The sequence below is a fragment of the Hesperophylax consimilis genome, chromosome 8 (genome assembly GCF_061612785.1).
Source record: "Hesperophylax consimilis isolate HC1 chromosome 8, BYU_Hcon_1.0, whole genome shotgun sequence".
NCBI classification, from domain to species: Eukaryota; Metazoa; Arthropoda; class Insecta; order Trichoptera; family Limnephilidae; genus Hesperophylax; species Hesperophylax consimilis.
In genome coordinates, this window is record NC_142843.1 from 25,964,471 (window position 1) to 25,985,821 (window position 21,351).

Consider the following 21,351-nt stretch of genomic DNA (forward strand, 5'->3'; position numbering starts at 1 on the left):
TAAATTTGTACGAATTAGCATACATAGTTTGTACGAATTAGCATACATAGTTTGTACGAATTAGCATACATAGTTTGTACGAATTAACATACATAGTTTGTACAAAAATGAAAAGAAAAAGATAAATAAAATGTACTTTCCCACAGTTTTCGAAACGTTACCACCGATGTCAAACGGAGGAGAAAATAGGTACCTACTCGTATGTAATAATCTCGTCCCGAGGTATGTGTATAAAGGTGGTGCATATAAATGACCACAATGTGTACTTACTAAGTAGGTAATTTATATTGACTTCCGACGGGTATGATGTCAATATTTACGAAAAATAAAATATTATTCTAATGCTTGACAGATTTATTTTCCTAATATTTACCCAAATCGTTGAAAATTATTAAATCTTAACCCGGATATTGAATAAGAGGCACTTGAAACGTGTACACATATCGGAAACGTGCGGAAAATATAATTTGATGATTTATCAAAACACTAAAGTAATATTTGTATAATATTTTTTCTAGAATTATTTTTGTTAATTTCCTGGATCACATTTAGTCAGGTCTATAAAACAACAACAGGGTATTTTCACTGTTTTTTTTTCTCTCGAAAAAAATTACGATTATGAATGTATTTTTATGTTGACGAATAAATTGTGTGTTTTCGATTTGCCGTCAAAATGACATATTTGTCTTGCCATACATTGGCGTTTTCTGCGCCGTAGTGACGTTGTAGTCAATTAAATTGTTTTACATCGTGTTTAAAGAACACACCATTTTTTAAAACATAACAAAATGCAAATAACAAAAAGGTACTGAAACACAAGACAATCCCTCTTCTTGGCGTTAGGTTGGGTTAGGTTAAATTCATTGCATTATAATAGAATACTATAAATAAGTGCGTTTACTCTTGCTATCTGCTTGCACACACGCACGTGAAGCTGTGCGACGGACATTGGACATTTTATAAGAAATTCACCACCAGAAGTAGCAGAAAACAAAGGTTCCCTTGGACCATGGGCAAAACAATCAGAACCTTAACTAATATAATACTGATTTAAGTCCCCGGCGTTGCTAGGGCTACATGCTGAGTTTTTCGAAAATAGAAGTAGACAGTAATTTTCCTCTTACCTTGGAAGTCAAGCGCGCAAAACGTCATCATGAAGTATCAACATTTTGCTTTATCCGGTGCTAAAAGAGGATGGGGGGGGGGTTTCAAAATATCATTTCTCTTTTTCTGTAGGTCAAGTGTGCAAAATTTCATCGATCTCGTAATAAAACTTTAGATTTGTATAAAAAAACACACACACATACACTTGTTAATAATAATAATTATTCAGAACTCGAACATATACCAATTGTCACTTAAATTTGTCCGCATGACATAGGGTTAAAATTAATACGTTCATTTTCAAAGTATTCATCGATTCCTACTTTGCATACTCACAAACTGTTATGGAATGTTATTTAAAAAATAAACTATTAAATAATATCAAAACCACATAATAAATACATAAATCCTAGACAATACGTCTGGAGTTTAGAAATAACCACGTGTTAAAGGATCTTATCGGCGATACGATTATGCAGCATGAATAATGAAGGCGATAAAAGATAATCCGTAGCCGTTGAATGTAGCACGTGTAGGTACATCTCCCGTTCTCCATACTTCAAATATTATGCTCATATGTTGATGGTATGGAGATTTTTTTATCACGAATAAGACGACTTTAAATATTTGCATATCAAGTGATAACAACATCTGACAACTTACTACTGCCCCAACTGGATATTGGATGTGAACAACCAGGCATATTATTTACAGTAGAATTCCGACGTGCGAAGTATACAACAATGGTCATGCTTTAAAATAAAATGAGTTTTTTTAAACTAATCCCACTCAGACCCGAACGAATCGACTGTTATAAGACTTGCCCCTCAAACCATTTTTTTATGTGGTTTCCACATCCAATACGTTTTTCTTTCATTTGGATTTTTCACATCTACTTTACCGCCAAAACCTTTTAAGAGGAAGCTACAAGCCAACAATGTGTATATTCTTGGTATACCTTATATTGTAGTTAATAGGCATTAAAATCGCTTGACAAACGGAGTCTAGAAACGTTCGATTTCAAGCACAAAACTGTTTTTTATTTATTTTGTAAATAATTTTATAAGAAAGCCAAAAAGTTAATCAAGTGAAACTGTCACAGATAATCTTAGCTATAATACTGAATTTTTAAAAAATTGTTTCCTTTATGCGGTCATAAATTTCTTTAAAAAAAATTTTTTTTTAGTAGTTTACATTTTTATTGAGTAATTTATTTTTTTATTTGTATTCTATTCAAGCGAAACGATAGGAAAACCTTCAATTTATCTAAAGCATATTTTTTGGTATTTATAATATACACCAATTCTTTATAAAGATTAATCAAAATAGTGATTTGGCATTAAGCTTCGCCTTAATAGGCTAAGCCACGAGAATATAGCGCGCTTATAGCATGGTCTGTCACAGGCTTAAATGTGGTTTCTATAAAGATTTCATTTGTGTATACTGTATACAGTGTTTGCATTTCTTTTGGGTTTCAATTGCAAACCATCCCAACCATAATTGATTCTTTGAAGCGTTTATAATGTAATTTCTACAAATGTTTCACCATCTATTTGCCTCTTAAAACTATCATAATAATGAAGTGTAGATAGGCATACAGTGTTTTCCTTTATGCTGGGTTTTCAGCAGCTAACCATCGTATCTACTAAACCATTGAAATTCAACGAAGGTTTTGCCAAAGTGTTACAGTGACTTACTTTAGGGTTTTATTAACTGCATACCGTCACGCCTACTTGCCTAACCATTTAAATGCAAGTAGTTTCCGTTAAAGTTTCACCACAGTTTAAATAGTAAATTATCATTTATTTTGAGTTTCGTTGACTGCAAAGCTTTAAAAATTTAAATATGGTTTCCGTGAAGGTTTCACCACGGCGGTTACACTTTTACCCTTTCTTTTGGTTTCTATGCTATATTTTCCTCACCAGCACCTGGCAAAACTCAGATGATCTCATTATCCGGAAACATCTGGAATACCATTACTCATTCGGATAATCGTAAGTTACTTTTGAAGTGCGCTATTAAGGAATACCATGCGTCACTATCGTAAAAACCGTATCAATCTAATCTAAATTATTTGTTTATAAACCATAAGAATAGTCTCTGATAAATTTTGATACAAACAGTTGTTTCCTGTTCAGACAGACCACATACTATTTATCATTCACTAGGGACTAGGAGCTTCTAGGAATACATCCGGATAGCAGGCGTCTGGATATCATCATGTAGTTCCTACCACTGAGTGTTCTGATGTAACATCCAATTCTGTTAAGAATGAGAGGTTATAATGGATCTATCCGCGGTGGGAGATAACTTGAAGGAAAAAAAAAATAGATTTACCATAATCGTTTTCGAGAATAATAACAATAATGTATTTATTTCCGAATGTTGGGGGGTTGGTCCTATACCGTACATTTCATAGAGAGTGTAAATACATAATACAATATGTACAAGTAATAACATGAATTTAATAGATATTTTTTAATTTGAAAGAGAGATTAGTATAATACGAAAAATAATCATAAAATGAACCTAAGGAAACATCATCGATTTAGCTTTTCTCCACTCACTTTTGTGAAGAAACCAATTTTAATTTTTATTACAAAATAGTACAACACTTCAAAATTATAACAGTATGTAAAATAATTATTTCCTAATTATTCTACTACTCCGTTTATGTTTATGTTATGTTATGTTATGTTATGTTATGTTATGTTTATGGAAGGAATATGTACATAGAAAAATAAAAATTAAGGGATAACTCCCTCAAAATGATTGTTGGAAAATTAAGAAAACCGGTTTATTAAAAAAACTTTATTGAATAATTTGGTACCAACATTAATAAAATTTACCAAAATCGAAAAAAATATGTTCATCATTTCCACAAACTAAAATAAATGATTAATCCCAATTATCTTCATGTTCTAATCGATTTGCAACCAATCATCACTCACACATGGAGAAAAATGAGTATTGCTAATTGATAAATGTCAAGTATTTCTTCAAATTATTAGTAATCTGGCTAAAAACGGGATTTCAGGCATTAACCAAATGAATCAACAGGTATCCTGATAAGCTTTTAGTAAACTGCGAATATGATATCACGTGTCGAATGTGTTCGAACACGTGTTCTGACATCGTGATAATGTATTCGAAATGTACTAAAAGTTTATCAGGAAACCTATTAATTCATTCGTTAAGGACCTGCAATCCCGTTTTTAACCGGGTTGCCAATAATTTGAAGAGATTCTAAATAAATGATCAATTCTCATTTTTCTTCGTGCAGACAACAAAAGGCAAAACGGATAACATATGTATATATTTTTTGTTTGCGTTAATTCGAATGTTATTCATACTCTGCATGAACAAAAATGGAGTGATAATCCTTAACCCGCCATTGGTGACGTAAATGTCTGTAAGAACGGGTGAATCGAAAAAGTCCAATAACTTTTTAGCCGCCTTCGAATAGAGTTGTGATTTCGTGTACTTTCCTCACTTCGCGTCCCACACCATTAAGCTGCTGCCAGACGCAAAGCTCACATCAAAAGTTAATGTACAGCGCATCATCTTTTCTACCGACACACGACGCTGTCAAATATTTCTTCCTATGGTAGGAGAGGGGGTCAGTTGAATTCGAGAGCGGCCGAGGAACATAATTTCATCTGTCAAAGTGACAACTTTACTTACTGACAGCTTGAGCACGTTTTCGAAATGGATGATACTTGTCGCCTATTGCTGGATCTGTTGGACAGCTCATCCTCAGATGATGATGCCGCCAACTATATAATTATAAATGCTATTTATAAACTTTTTAGATTTTAAACAATCTGCGCGTAAATAGCGCATTTTCACATAATCTGACATAACCTCTCCGTCGAATCAGGAAATTCGCAGTTCGCACGCCGATCGACGAAAGCGACATATAATAAATTATTGTAAAATAAGCTCAACTTTCGTCCAAGCCGTCCAACTTTTATCAAAAAACCGAATGATATTACCATATAAACATACTGAGATTAAAAATATGATTAATTTTGAAAGGGCGAAAATTTGTTTACTTCAAATTCAAATATTGATTATATTTATATTTTAAATATATGTTAAGTATGTTTGCCAAATAAAGTTTTTTTTTATGTTTCTAAATTTACTAGCACACATGACGATATGAGCTAACATAATAAATAAGAAATGCATTTTTAGGCTGCTTATGTCATGGCTGTCAAAGGGAACACGGAACTTAGTTGGTAGCTCCGTAATTAAAATGACCCCCTCTCCTTTTTACGGCGGAGAGGGGGACGCATAACTTTTCAAATATCGCGTCGGGAGCGGTTACGTAAAATAAATTCGGTTAGCGAAGTTCAGAACCACACTTATAGCGCGTTATCTTTTTACGTGTGTCGGGTCTGTATGGGATTGTATGGCGAGCGCTATTGTGCTTTATATTATCTGTTGATGTGAGCTTTGCGTGTGGCAGCACCATTAGTCCACCCTGCACTGGCGACGCGGGCGCCCGTTTGGAGTTTTGGCGCCCATTAGGTTGGTCAGCCTTCGCTCTGTTTCGTTCTCTCTGGTCGATTCTGTTTACAGATTTTACGGTGAGAGAAATTTTTGTTTATTGTTTAATAGTATTGGAGTTGCGATTGTGGGTTACTTTTTCGGTACCGATGAGTTAATTAGTTAAATAATAATATCGACTGACACAGACTTATAATTCATTACTAGCAACAAATTATTAGAGTGATATGTAAAACAAACCTATTTTCAGTGTCCGATATTTGATCAATTTAAATGTGTTTCATAACTCTTGGGAATGTAATGCTTGTCACTATGTTTCGTATACTTTTTTAAATAAAATAAAATGTTTAAAAAATTAGGTACACAGGCCCGAATCCGTGTGCGGGTCCCGGTTCGGGACCGGACCCGTGCGTCATACAGTTCGTACCCAAGAACTCGGAACCCGGACCCACTAGAACTCAGAGTTATTTTAAAAGAAATAACTCCTGGCCGCAGTGGCGGCTCCTAATTTTTTTTGGGTCTACTATAGTGTTAATTTCACAAAAAATTGCATTATTGATGTTGTAGCTGAACACCTTTTTTATTTTTTTTCGACAGTTAGATTTTTTTAATGAAGATTTTCAGGAAATCCATTCGGCCCACGTCCAAACTGAAATTTTTTATTTAAGAAACAAAAAGGTTTTTCAGCTACAACAACATCTATAATGCCATATTTTGTAATATCAGCACTCTAGTACACACAAAAGTCACGAGCCGCCACTGCTCTTCGGAGGCCTCCGGCAAAAAACAGAACATACCCATCTCTACTAGCTGCTTGGCTCTCAAAGAAGAGTGATTTTCGAGGAGTAATTTTTTGTTTTTTTGGTTGGAAGGATAACCTTTTTTGTTTGTTTTTTGCAGTTCCTAGTGTCATTTCGATTTGGGAGGTGTTAACAAAGCTTATCAGTGGAAGACCCGCTACCCACCTAGGTTTTGACTTAACACCGGGCGGGGCTGTCTCTCCCAGAACATCTTCGATTGATGCGAAAAATGCCTGCAGTGAATGGCAGGCGCGATGGAATAGGCCAAATTCGGGAAGATGGACTTACTCCTTTTTCCCGTCTGTTAAACGCAGAGTGGAAGGTACATATTTAAACCTGGATCACCTTGTGACCCAACTTCTATCCGGGCATGGGGAGTTCAGGGAGAGACTTCACAGTCTCACCCTGTTAACCCATCGAAATTGCGCATGTGGCAGCAGAGCCATTCTGTGGCATTGTGAGATTTGGCGGATGCTGGAGAGGAAATGTTGGATAGTCTAAACGTCATCACGACGGTATGGAACGCAAATCTCGTTTCGAATAAGGAGAACTTCGAGTGTCAGTGTAGAAATTTAAAAGGTACATTCTGAGGGTTGAGAGATGGCCTGATCTTACAGACGCTGATTAGATTAAAATCGTTCGGAGTTTCAGGTGCCTTGTGTTACTGCTCCTGGCATCCCCCGTTAATTCTATTATGGTTATCATACCACCTTGGCTTGAATTTCTGTATTTATGTTGCATTCCATATTTTTTGTATTTTGGATTTTACAGTTTCCTTGTCTTCCATTGCTTTTTTTTCTATAGTATCTGCTTTTTTATTGACTTCAGCAGGATATTGTTTTAATTTAATTTTTCTATTTAAGCAGGATTCTCCACGACATTGACGCCTTGAGCGATGGTAGTGATGACACCATCGCTCAACCCATATATTTGTGACATGACTTATCATTAAACTATTATCGGCTTTATTGGAGTTTTTAATTAACCTTTCGATTATATATTTTGCTTTATTTAACATACTAATATGTTTAACATACATAATATTATTAGGAGGAGCGTTCACAGCAGTCTGAAACTATAATCGTCCTGTACCGTATATAACCCTTTTGGGTGAGGAATAGACCTCGTCCCTGCCAAATCAGTCGCCTCCCACACCGGACAAGTGTTCACACGGAATACTGCAGCTCCCCCACCGGTCCTCCGATTGCCTAAAGCTCACTTAGTCACCAGATGCGTGGCGTGCCGTGACGAGTGACGTGAGAGGCTAGTTTGGGGAGACCTTTGGACCTCTCCAACTGATCTCTGGACCCATCGCCGTGCACCGCAGTGGGAGAAATAGATGCATAAGTCCGTCACTCCTGGACAAACTGACCGTCAGATTCCTTCTTGCCCACCCCTCGTACATGTTTCCTTCTCGGAACTTCCTCTCCTTTCTTTCCTTAAAAATACCCTCCGTACAGCATAACCAAAGATAACATGAGAGAATTTTTTTTCTTCAGGGCCTTCTGTGTGGAGCTAACATGAAAAAACTTGAACAAAAAGTGACAATTCGACAAAAGATGAAGATAAAAAATATTGTTGAAGAATTGATTGGTTTTGAAACATGTAGATTATTTTGATTAAACAGTGGTGTACACAAAGCGTTTTATTTCAATTAAATAAAAATGACGCCATAAAGTAAATTTGCGGTTGATGAAGAAATAAAAATATATTATTTAAGAATTCATTTAGGCGAAGCACTATGTAGTAATGCTAAATTATGTATTTTTGGTTTGAAAATTTGAATGGTTAGAAATGTTTTAGAATACATCTTGGCCTTGGAAATAATCGAGTGTTAGTAAAGTCTTTTTATAAGCCCAGAAAGAAAATAAAGTATCAGGCCTATATAAACTGCTTTAAATTCCAAATCATCTACTTACGAACCCCTTTTTCAATTATGGTTTTATTGTATAATGTGACAAATTAAGTTATTTAGAAGATCTTAAAACATTTTAATATTTGCGCCTTAACGTCCGAAAAATAAAATTAAAGCCACTTTTTGGCGATGTTTTTTTTCATGTGTAAATCAAAACAGACGGCTTGTGTTAAGCGGGACTTTAAACCTTATCGCCATCTACATAAGGAGTAAAGTCAGCCCGATCAAAATGTTGCACGACGTAGTGCAATGCTATTCTCTAATTCCCGTAAAAAAATAATCCTAAAATCCAACTAAAAAACTCAATTTGTCGTGCTTTTTAATGTAAATAATATTTTTATTCAGTTGCTTTTTTTACAATATTATGCATAAGTCTTACAAAACTGAGAAATATTCAATTTGATTGTTAGAAATCTCTCATTGTTACATATTTTATTTGTTCGTGCAATAGGTATTATCGGTAAGTTTTAATTCTAGTACTTAAAATTTAAAAAAAACTTGGTACGTATTGTAGCAGTATGATATTAAAATAAGGTTTTATTGCTAACTATTTTAAACGGTTTTGTGGGACTTTTATTTGTAGGGTATTTATTTATTTATTATTTCAAAAAGTATTGTAGGTACACTGTCTTGTTCTCGTGCACTATTCCTGTGAAGAGTCCTGTCCTAGCAGCAGCCCGGGACAATTCGGCGGAAAAGGTATGTTTTTTTATTCTGGAAAAAAAAATTACGATAGTGAAGGCTTGGGCAATTTTGGGAGATATTCTTCACAGAAAACAAACACCGTTAGACTTTTTGAGAAATATATTTCACAGCTTAATACGGTCACAAAAAATTATGCTTACGGTGATGTTTACGATTTAAAATTAATTAATTAAGTATTAAAAAGAGAGAATACCGAACTTTCAGTTGGCATACATAAGTTTACCATAGACGCTCCCGATTTTATTTTAATAATTTTGTGAAACAACACTTGGGATGGGTTGATCATTCGTTGTCCGGTTCTGTGAAAGTTCCATTTAAGTTCTGTTATTGTATCACTATATAATAGTTGCTTGACAGAACTTGAAAAAATCTTTCACAGAACTTGAAAAAATCCTTCACAGAACTTGAAAATTAACTTTGAAATTTGAAGAATTGTTCAAATTCTCCGAAACAACCAGTCCTTAGTATTTGAAGAATATTTTTCAAGGTTTGCAATTTTTTAATAAAAAGAAAACAATTGTGTAATCTACATTCTGACAGTTCAGAAGTACATTGTAAAATGTCAGCCTTTAGGGTTTAAAATAACGTGCAATTTTTGATTTGCAGCCAAAACGACATGTTCGTTTTTATTCGTGAATATGTTGTTGACGTCACACCGACCAACGCCGGTGACGGTCTTACCAACCAGCAGAGTTTTCTACATCATAATGATGTTGTAGCCAATTGGAACCGTTTCGGAAAGTGCCTTTTAAGATCGTTTTAAAAATCAATAATTATGAACGAAAATTACAAATTTTTAGTACTATGATCAGATTCAGAAACATAAACTTTAAATCTTCAGCACATTTTAACGGCACCTCTTCACATTTTGTGAAAATAACCCATCTTTGGTAATTCCAGTAAGCTAATTACCTTATATTAGAATAGAAATTCCACAATCTTAAACGACTTAGTAACAAATAAAATTGATAAAAAACCCTATAAACTACCCCTCTCCCCCCTCCCCCATATGTTGTGTATATAAACCGTAGACTAAGAATTTTGTGTACCAGTCTGAAGATGGCTTTGACGAGCTGAAACCGGTTACGGTCAAAATAAAATTAAGTGGAATAAAGTTTTTTATTTGTTTTATTATAATATATTATAATGGAATTCCACCACGAATTATCGGTCTCAAAAATAGAAATATTAATAGAATAATGAATCTAATTCGCACTTAATTCCAGAAAGGAAGTTAATCTATCGCCATGGTGAGTGAACATCTCTTCACCACCAGACCGTTGAAATGGCTTTACTTTAGGTGACGGGCTCCGTGGTCCAGGGGTAAGGCTGTCGACTAGCAAGCTGGAGGTCGCGGGTTCAAATCCCGGCGTGCGCAAATAAATTGTATTTGATTAATTGGTGTTATTTCACATATTACTAATAAAAAATAATAAATAGTATATTTGCGGCACGTTCCAGAGAAGAAGATACTCTCAGTATCGCCCTGATGTAAGACCACCATTAAGAACTGAAATGGCTTTGGTTGCGTTTGGCGACGAGACCAGAATAGCTACACTTACTTACTTCTCTACAATCCTATCTTCCCATCTGCTTCTCCTCCACACTACCTTCAGCAAGCTCTATTATTACTAGTATAGTTGATATATCCACTGTTTATATTTATGTAAGAATTTTTATGACCAAACAAACGTATTAAAAAAAATCAATTTTGTTATGTTTTTAAAATGAATAAACTGAATTGAAATGAATTGAACATACCCCAATTGGGGATACCATAGTATCACTGGCTCCAGACGGTTGGGACTCTTTTGCGGTTTCACAATAATAAACTGAATTGAAATGAATTGAACATACCCCAATTGGGGATACCATAGTATCACTGGCTCCAGACGGTTGGGACTCTTTTGCTTATTCACAATAAAAAACTGAATTGAAATGAATTGAACATACCCCAATTGGGAATACCATAGTATCACTGGCTCCAGACGGTTGGGACTCTTTTGCTTATTCACAATAAAAAAACTGAATTGAACATACCCCAATTGGGGATACCATAGTAACACTGGCTCCAGACGGTTGGGACTCTTTTGCGGTTTCACAATAAAAAAAATGTTAGGAATAGTAAATTTATTTCGAGACCACGTACCTAATTACTACCAAACCTCTCTTTCCCCTGTCATCTATCTCAGAACATCTCCCCTTCCATTGTTTAACTCTCTTTAAACTCTTGTGAAAAAAAATACACGCGACTGACGCTTCCTGCGGGTGGGAAAAATTCAAACATGTTCTTCATTTATTTCCAAGGAATAAAATCAGGTCGAATACGTTTTGAACAGACACAGACTATATAGTAAACAGCCAAAATTAAGTAGCTATTTTACCGCGTGAATTTCACAGTTCGCACCCGCCATTCGCACCGAATCCTTATTGGATCGAGACATACACACACGTAACTAATTTATAGATTAAAATGTATCACGCAACACAACGTGAGTGTTCGGACAATTCACATATCAGATTGTATAAATTGGATCAGCCCATTCGGCACGAGCTACGCCGGAACTTCGGTCGTTCAATTGGACATCTATTATGACAAATAACGATTATTGGTGTTCATAATTTATTTATAAAGTTTGCTGTGACAAATGGCGCCGTTATTTAATTTACTCAAGAGTAATAAAATACTTATCATCCACATTGTATACGTCAAGACGTATACAATGTGGATGATAAGTAGTCAATGATTTATTAACAAAGCGATATTATTTTTCTACAAAGATATATCTGGATTAAGAGAATTAACATTATTAATCAAGGCAGGGTTTCCAAAACTGTGTGTGTAGGTAGAGTGGCGAAGCCCTGGAATAAATTTTGTTTTCGGAATATGTTTGCAGATGCCACATTTCTATACTTTACAGAAAATAATACTGAAGATAAAATTTCCAAATTGCAAAATGAACTTCATGAAAAATCTAACTAAAAGTAAATTCATGTTGTTAGATAAACGAAAAACAAACAAACATATGACCGTGAATAACAGCACTATTTAAGTTGCCACGATGACAAGTTACCGGGGGGGAGGTTTATACGCCATAAGCAAAGCAGTCGTGCAATATACCACCTAGGACCTGGGGCTATTGAGGTATTCAAAAGCCATTCAAAATAACCTGAACCAGTGGCGACTCGTAACTTTTGGGAGTACTAGATTGCTAAGATTACAAAAATGGCATTATTGATGTTGTTGTAGCCGAAAACGCCATCGTTATTTTTTTTTAAATCGATTAATTATATAAAGATTTCAGGAAATCTGTGCGGCCAAACTGAAATTTCCTGAAAATCTTCACTGAGCAAAATAGAATTTTTGAAAAAAAATCCTTTTGAACATCAATAATGTCGATTTTTTCAAACTTAGCACTCTATAACAAGTCACAAGCCGCCACTGACCTGGATCCCAAAACAAAGTTAACTAGTAGGAAAATATAAATGGATTGCTTTTTTTTTTTTTTTATAGTGAATACCTCACAAGAGTCCCAACTGCTCCCGTCTGGAGCCAGTGAGACTATGGCATCCCCAATTGGGGGATGTTGTGAGGCTGAAGGTAAGTGGGGAAGGGAAAGAGGAAGGTGGGGAAGTACCTGGCTATTCAGATCTAGTCACTAAACACGGCTAAAGCCATTTGGAGCAACGTTTCAATTCTGAATGGTGGTCTTACACCAGGGCGATACTGGTAGTATCTTCCACTCTGGAACGTGCCGCAAATATACTATATATTATTTTAATTAATTAATTGTGAAATAACACAAATTAATCAAATAAAATTTATTTGCTTGAACTCATTTGTGATGTATTTCATAATATATGCGCCACATTAAGGCGATGCACACGTTGTTTAACAGTTGGAATCGGGCCGCATACAATAACACTCCGTGTAGATGACGATACGGTTTAAATTCCGGCTTAACATCATTTTTTTCTTGCGTTAATCAGCAGTTTTGATTTACGCAAGAAAAAAAACATCGCGAAAACTGTGTTTATTTAATCGCTTTACGATAATTTTCTAAAGAACTTAATTTGCCACATTAAACAGTAAAACCATAACCGAAAAGAGGTTCACGAGTAGGAAATTTTTAACTATAAAGCAGTTTTTATTGGCCTGATACTTTATTTTTCTTTTTTTGCAAAGTTTTTTTTTATAAAAATATTCGATTATTTCAAAGGCCCTAGTATTTGATTAAAAGATCTAAAATATTTCTAATCGATGAAATTTTTAAATTTTTAAACCAAAATTTAAAGTTTTAAAAATGTAGTGCTTCGCTTTAAATTCCTCCACATAAAGATTGCATATTATCATGAAATTTCAAAGGTGTACCGAATGAATAAAATCAGTCTAGTTTCTGTCGCCGTGCAGCTCGCACGGCCAGAAATTTCGATAAACTCAGTAACCACAAACCACAGTGATACCCAGTTTAACATATTGTTGTTGCAAAAATAAAGCAGGCTGGCTGCATTTAGTCACCAGACAGCCCGCAAAAAAAAAACTCATTATGGACCGAAGTGTCCAATCATTAATTGACTCAATTAAAATTGAAATAGGAAAATGCTCATCTGTCAAAGAGGCAAAACAAAGGAGTAACATAGAACAAGATATACACCAGCTAGAGGAAATATGGTGCAAGGAAAAACTTCAACTACAAGAAAAAATAATTGAGCTACAAAATAAACTTATGAATGAAGAAAAACATTCAGAAAAAATTGAAAATTATTTAAAGGAAAAAAAGGAATCAATTAATACGACGTACAAAAAGTCAACCCTCTCAATACCTATACCAGAGGCCAAATACTCATTAATAATTGCAAGTGAAAATACTAATACAACATCTGATGATATTCGAGACATGATAGTTAAATAAATTAAAACATCGCATTTGGGGATTGCAGTAAATGGAGTGCAAAAAGCATCAAATAAGGAACTAATCATCTCTTGCCCCAAAAAGGATCACGCAAAAAACTAACAGAAGAAATAAATATGGTCTTCAAAAATAATATGATCGCGAAAGAATTAGAAAAAAAATCCTAAACTATTCATCAGAAACCTACCTATCGACCTATCAGAAGAAGAAATAATAGAATAATTAAAAACCCAAAATGATGGAATTAAAATCATCATGGATGAAAATCCAAAAAACTCAGTAAAATTAGTAAAAATGCTTAAACCAAAAGGACAAAACAATCTTACAAACTATATAGTCGAAACAAGTAGAAAACTTAGGAAATATCTCATATCTAAAGAGAAAATTAATATTAGATACCACAGAGTGCGGGTGGAGGATGCTAATCCAATAATACAATGCTTCCATTGCCTGAGATTTGGACATTCAGCTGTCAACTGCTTTAATAAGGACAAGAATGCTTCGTGCCTGCACTGCGCCATGGACCATCCTTGGAAAGACTGTCCCAATAAAAACAAAGAAGAGAAATGCAAAAATTGTGATTTCCAAAACAACACTTTCAAGTCAACAAACGATACAAATTATAAAGCGAATAGCAAAAATTGTACGTATTTATAAAAAAAAATGACTATTGCCCAAGGGCGTATAAATTATGAATAGGTATGTACCTACTTTAACATTCTTAATAAACTAACTTTAAAATTCTTAACAAGATTAAAAACTCAATACCAAAATTTATATCTTTGTTTCAAATACGCTTGTTTTCTGACTTTCACACTTTTCTGACTTTTCAAACAATTTAGTTATAAATATTAAAACTTTAAAACAATTGAGAAATATTTTAATGTTATTAATCTACCATCAAAGAGATAACGATTTATCAGTAATACCCAAAAAATATTTAATTAACTATTTCTGTAAAATTTTAAGACAAAAAAAAAGCATTAAAATATTAGCCTACTCTCAAAGTGTTAATGTTTGTAAAATATTATTTATACAAAACAAAATTAATATACTACATAGTATGTATCATCTTTATAATATCATCACTAGTAACATAATGCTAAGTTGTTCAATATTGTCAAGAAAACTATTTCAAGTCAAAATAAAATGTGTTTTAATATTATTGCAATTTACCGAACACACGGATCAAACGAGTACACATTTATGGAAAAATTGAGAAGCATTATCTTATCAAAAAAAAATAAACAGAACATAAAAATAATCGGCGATTTCAACATAGATGTTTCAAACGAAAATAGTAACAAAATAAAAACTGAATTTATCAATTATATGACGGAAATGAATTTCATATTGTGTATAAATGAATATACTAGAGAAATTACAAGTCAACGTCCATCTTGTATCGATCACATATGGAGTAACACTAAAGATACCGACAAATTACACACGATAATATTAAAAAAATAATATTACTGATCATCACACTTGCATCTATATACAAAAACTTAATATTAATAATCATATTGATTCAAAATGCAATAATTTTACAAAAAATTCACTAAACCATCATAAATTAAGCCTAAAAATAAAAACAGAAACATGGCGTTCCGTATTAGAATCAACATGTGCTGAAACATGCGCAAATATTTTTGATAATACACTATGCAATATATTATACTATATATTATATTACAGCATCAACAGATATTAAAACTATAAAAATTAAATCAAAATTCAAAAAAATAAAACCATGGATTTCACATGGCTTAATCGTGTCTATTAGAAAAAAAGAAGAGTTATATCGCTTGACAAAGAAATTTACCTTAGATAAAAAAATATACACAGATTATAAAAAATTTAGGAACAAATTAACCTGTTTACTAAAAACAACTAAAGAAAACTTTTACAAAAATGAAATTGATGTGGCTAAACAAAATGTAAAACATATATGGAAAACAATAAATGAAATAAATAGTAGAAAAAACAAAAAAAACTCAAATTAAAAAAATTAATATCGGAAAATATTCTATTAATGCCCTAATGGAACCGACAAAATGTGCTAATGCCTTCAATAAATATTTCGCTAACGTCGGACAAAATTTAGCTACACGGATCGATGAAAATTATAAAATAGATAATTTCGAAAAGGACTGTCACAAACAAAATAATTTGTCAGTTTTCAAACCGGTAATAACAGATGACATAAAAAATATTATTAGTGAATTAAAAGGTGCATCTGCACCAGTGTTTGATGGAGTCACAGTAGAAATATTGAAAAATTATAATGAATTATTAAGCATTCCAATTACACACATTATAAATATTAGTTTAAATAGTGGAATATTCCCCTCCGTTTATAAAAAATCTATTGTAACACCCGTTTTTAAATCTGGCAGCCCTGAAGAAATATCAAATTATCGACCCATATCTGTTGTCTCAAACATTGCAAAAATTTTCGAAAAGATCGTAAAAAAGCAACTTTTATACTATATTGAAAATAATAAAATAATTAGTCCTAGCCAATTTGGATTTAGAGAGAAACTAGGCACTCATGATGCCATTGCAGAACTAACTTCAACTAAATACCGTGCATTAGATAAAAAAAAATGCCTTGGCATTTTCATTGATTTACGTAAGGCTTTTGATAGTATCTCCCATAAAAAACTAATTAATAAATTAAATGATATCGGTATTATTGGTAAGGTAAGGTATTGGCTGCAAAGCTATCTAACTCAAAGAAACCAAAAAGTAAAATTAAATAACTCACTTAGCGTAGATGAAACTTTAGAATTTGGAATTCCCCAAGGAACTGTTATTGGACCAATTTTATTTACAATTTACTTTAACAATATGTTTAAATTATCACTTAATGGTAAACTTATATCCTTTGCTGACGACACTGCAATAATTATCGAAAAAAGACATGGAACGAAATTACCAATGAAGCGAATCAGGATATGAAGGTTATAAAAAATTGGTTCGATGGCAATTTATTATCACTCAACACATAAAAAACATATTATATTCCTTTCACTCTACAAGAAGATGTGCCAAATAACCTAATTAACATAACAATTCATTCTAAAAATTGTGTAAATGACGGTACATGTAATACGGACTGCGCGAAACTAAATCATAAATCCAATATAAAATATCTTGGTATCTTAATAAATAAAAATGTTAAATGGAAAGACCATATTAATCTCACTGTTGAAAGAATAAGAAAACTTATCTATATTTTCTATAATATACGAAATATTTTAAATAAGAAAACTATCAAAATTGTCTATTATGCATTAATTCAGTCCTTATTGCAGTACGGGATTATTGGGTGGGGAGGGGCTTTTAAGGCTTCTTTACAGCCCATAATTACAATTCAAAGAATAATTATAAAAATCATCCTTAGAAAACCATATGACTCCCCTACTTTAGAGATATTTCAGGAATTTAATGTACCATCTATCACAGAATTGTATAAGAGAATCGCCTTATCAAATTTATAAAGAATATTTTATTTATAAAATTCACCCCTCAGATAGCATAAGCAATAGATTCAAAACTGATGGCTTAATAGCCATTCCTATGCTTAGAACGACCACGGCTCAGCACCACTATTCGTATTTAGGTGTGAGATGGTACAATATATTATTGTCCAAAAATAAAATTAGTGTAACCGAAACTGTGAATTATGAACAATTCAAAAAGTTAATTAAGTCACTCAAATTGGATAATGATATATTGTACCCCTAATTTTCTTACACTTACTCAATCTGTAAAAAATATATATTAATTTGATTGTCTTTAAAAAAACTATTTTTCTAAATTTTTCTTGATATATTGTACCCTTAATTTCCTCGCGCTTACTTAATCTGTAAAAAGATGTATTATTTTAATTATCTTTAAAAACACAATTTTCTAATTTGTGTACCTATGTTAATATTGTGTTTGTATTTATTTCAAAAGTTTTTGATTATTGTTTAAAAAATCATTAGAACTAAATTTAAAGACTCCCCATAAACACGAGCTCCTGGAGCTCAACTTATGGAGAAATAGAATAATAACGAAAAAATTATATATATATAAGTCTGCATATTGTTATCATTTATAATGTTAAATAATAAATAAAAAATAAATAAATAAACGGTTCATTATTTATTCAAATTTAGGTGCCTACTGATTAAGAACACATATTATGAAAATTAAAAAGTACCTGTATGTAATATAAATATCGTAAGTTTCGTTCCAATTTCAACGAGCTGCTTTTGTTCATTATATCTACCAACTATCTCGTGTTTTTTTTTCACAATCAAAAAACAGTTGTACTGCAAATTCGGTTTCTTGTCGGCTCCCTTTTCAAAATATAATAACTTTGTATTTCATGTAAAATTAGTGTTACATTGACAAAATTCGTTGTTATAGTATTTCAAATAAATTCTCAGCAACTAAAAATGCGTGAAATTGTGCATATGCAGGCGGGGCAGTGCGGGAACCAAATTGGTGCTAAGGTAATTGAAATATCTTTCGTTCTTGAAACACAATCCCTTTTACCAATAAAGTATCTTTAATTTTACACAACTGATGTCCAACCATGTACCCGACATTAATGCTCGTTTGTTTAAGTATGCCACAAGCAGAGAACATTTTCGCAGAAATTTGATCTTATTTTGAACAGCGTTCTTTTTTAATTAATTAATCAATTCAATAAACTCATGCAAATTCTTGTTTTCACGGTATTTGGGAGGCGGGTATGGGCACCGCCGCCCCGGGAATCATTTATTGGATAACCAACACCTCTGCCATATGTCTACCCAAGTAGTTCGCCACGTTTGGTTACTTAGCAGGGGTGCCCGGGTTAATGAGGTGAGGTTTGTCCAGATCCTGACGGCAGATGCCCACTTACTGCATGGGCAGGCCGTATCGGGAGACGCTGGTTGAGGGGGACCATTTGACCTCTCCAATAGGACTCTATCGATCCATTGCCCTGTACCACAGAGGGAGAAATGGATCGGTACCTCCTGGATACACCGAAACCTAGATTCCTACCCACCCCTCATACATTTTTCCATCCCATAATTTCCTCTCCTTCCTGTCCTTAAAAAATCCCTCCACACAGCATCCCCACAGATGACATAGGCCACGAGGGAAATCTTTTTCCTCTGGGCCTTCAGTGTGGATCTAATGTAAAAAAATGAAATGAACTTAATTATATATTTATTTGTTCAACAGTTTTGGGAGGTGATATCTGATGAGCACGGCATTGAACCAACAGGCACCTACAGCGGAGACTCTGACTTGCAGCTCGAGCGCATAAACGTCTACTACAATGAAGCCATCGCCGGAAAATACGTCCCTAGAGCCGTCCTCGTCGATCTGGAGCCTGGCACTATGGACTCAGTGAGATCTGGGCCGTTCGGGCAAATCTTCCGCCCAGATAACTTTGTATTCGGCCAGTCTGGAGCTGGTAACAACTGGGCAAAAGGACACTACACTGAAGGTGCAGAGTTGGTTGATTCCGTGCTCGATGTCGTACGCAAAGAAGCTGAAGGCTGCGACTGTCTTCAAGGCTTCCAAATGACTCACTCCCTAGGCGGTGGCACCGGCGCTGGTCTAGGGACATTACTCATCTCCAAGATCAGAGAAGAATACCCTGATCGTATTATGAATACCTTCAGTGTTGTCCCATCCCCTAAAGTATCTGATACTGTTGTAGAACCGTACAATGCAACTCTGTCAGTCCATCAGCTGGTGGAAAATACTGATGAATGTTTCTGCATTGACAACGAAGCTCTGTACGATATTTGCTTCAGAACTCTGAAGCTTGCAACTCCCACTTATGGAGATTTGAACCATCTGGTTTCAGCGACCATGTCTGGCGTGACTACCTGCCTGCGCTTTCCTGGACAGCTGAATGCAGATTTGAGGAAGCTGGCCGTGAACATGGTACCTTTCCCCCGACTTCATTTCTTCATCCCCGGGTTCGTTCCTTTGACTTCTCGTGGAAGCCAGCAGTACCGCGCATTGACAGTGCCCGAGTTAACCCAGCAAATGTTTGATGCCAAGAACATGATGGCGGCTTGCGACCCTCGCCACGGTCGCTACCTCACCGTGGCAGCCATTTTCCGAGGCAGAATGTCCATGAGGGAAGTAGATGAACAGATGCTCAATATTCAGAACAAGAATTCTTCTTACTTCGCTGAATGGATTCCCAATAATGTGAAGACCGCAGTTTGCGATATCCCGCCAAGGGGATTGAAGATGTCGGCAACGTTCATCGGGAACTCCACTGCGATTCAAGAGCTCTTCAAGAGGGTTTCGGAGCAGTTCACAGCCATGTTCAGGCGCAAGGCTTTCCTGCATTGGTACACCGGGGAAGGTATGGACGAGATGGAATTCACAGAGGCGGAGAGTAACATGAATGATCTGGTTTCAGAGTACCAACAGTACCAGGAGGCCAGCGCTGAAGAGGAGGGTGAATTCGATGAAGAAGAAGAAGGCGGAGAAGATTGAAACTCTATTAGTAATACTCTTTGAGTGGATCATTTATCTACTTAATACTTCTCATTCGTTAATATAATCACGATTTTTTTGGTACTGTAACCTTAAATCTTTTTTTTTACACACCCATTGGTCACATTGTGCTTGATTAGAAAGAGCTTCCCTCACCCGCGAAGATGAAATTGTTATCTTATGTTTAAAAACTTTAAATCTCATGTATTTGTTTCAGACAAAATAAATAGTACAAATATTTGATGTCGTTTTTCTTTATCAAATTTAAAATTGTTTGGTTGATAATAATTCGAGTGATCTTCGACTCACCCAAAATGTCTGTTTTTTTTAAACGGCGCGCGTTGTGACTTCCGAAGACTGAGCAACATAAAACTAAAAATAATTATCATTAATCGAGTTGTTTCTTAGGTTAGGTTCTTTTTCTTCTTGTATGATGTTTTATTTTGTTTATTTGGCTGTTAGAAATAACGAGTTTCTAAACGTTCTGAATAATGTTAATCTAATGTAAATACCAGTTCCAGCGAGAAATCTTGCGTGACGTCATCGTTCTAGTAACTTATGTATTTCTTGTCTTCAAACAAGACGCATGAAAAGGAAGAGGACGAACGTCGATGACGTCCGTACGAACTCTAGCTGGGACTATTTTAAACAAATTTAAGTCGCGTTAGAAGTAGGGTATAAGTAGGCATTTATTTAAAAATGTGCTTTTGAAATTAGCCTATATTATTATGTTGCCTTGATGATTATTATGACCTTTACCACATTAAATTATTCCTAATATGTAGGCTAGAGCTATATAATTAGAGGCGCTATTACGTATTAATCACTCGTCGAAACTTGGTCCGCCATTAGAACGCGATAAGCGGTGCGTGTAGATCGGATTCCGTAGTTT

The 21,351-nt window shown here is 34.3% G+C and overlaps 2 protein-coding genes across 3 annotated transcripts in view; one reads left to right on the forward strand and one right to left on the reverse strand.

Annotated features, from left to right (window-relative positions):
- The window catches only part of IP3K1 (inositol-trisphosphate 3-kinase-like protein), a 207,585-nt gene that overhangs the window by 171,832 nt on the left and 14,402 nt on the right, over positions 1–21,351 (reverse strand). The gene's annotated exons all lie outside the window — the stretch shown is intronic.
- Positions 18,401–20,459, forward strand: LOC149421797 (tubulin beta chain-like). The gene is made up of 2 exons (XM_089634024.1): positions 18,401–18,457; positions 19,179–20,459. Exons 1-2 carry the CDS (start codon positions 18,401–18,403, stop codon positions 20,457–20,459), a joined length of 1,338 nt encoding a protein of 445 aa, XP_089490150.1.

Bases quoted from the DNA above. Each gene is read 5' to 3' on its own strand.
- LOC149421797 (XM_089634024.1), top strand. From the start codon at position 18,401: ATGCGTGAAATTGTGCATATGCAGGCGGGGCAGTGCGGGAACCAAATT. The intron at 18,458-19,178 runs GTAATTGAAATA...TTTGTTCAACAG, and splicing joins GGAACCAAATTGGTGCTAAG to TTTTGGGAGGTGATATCTGA.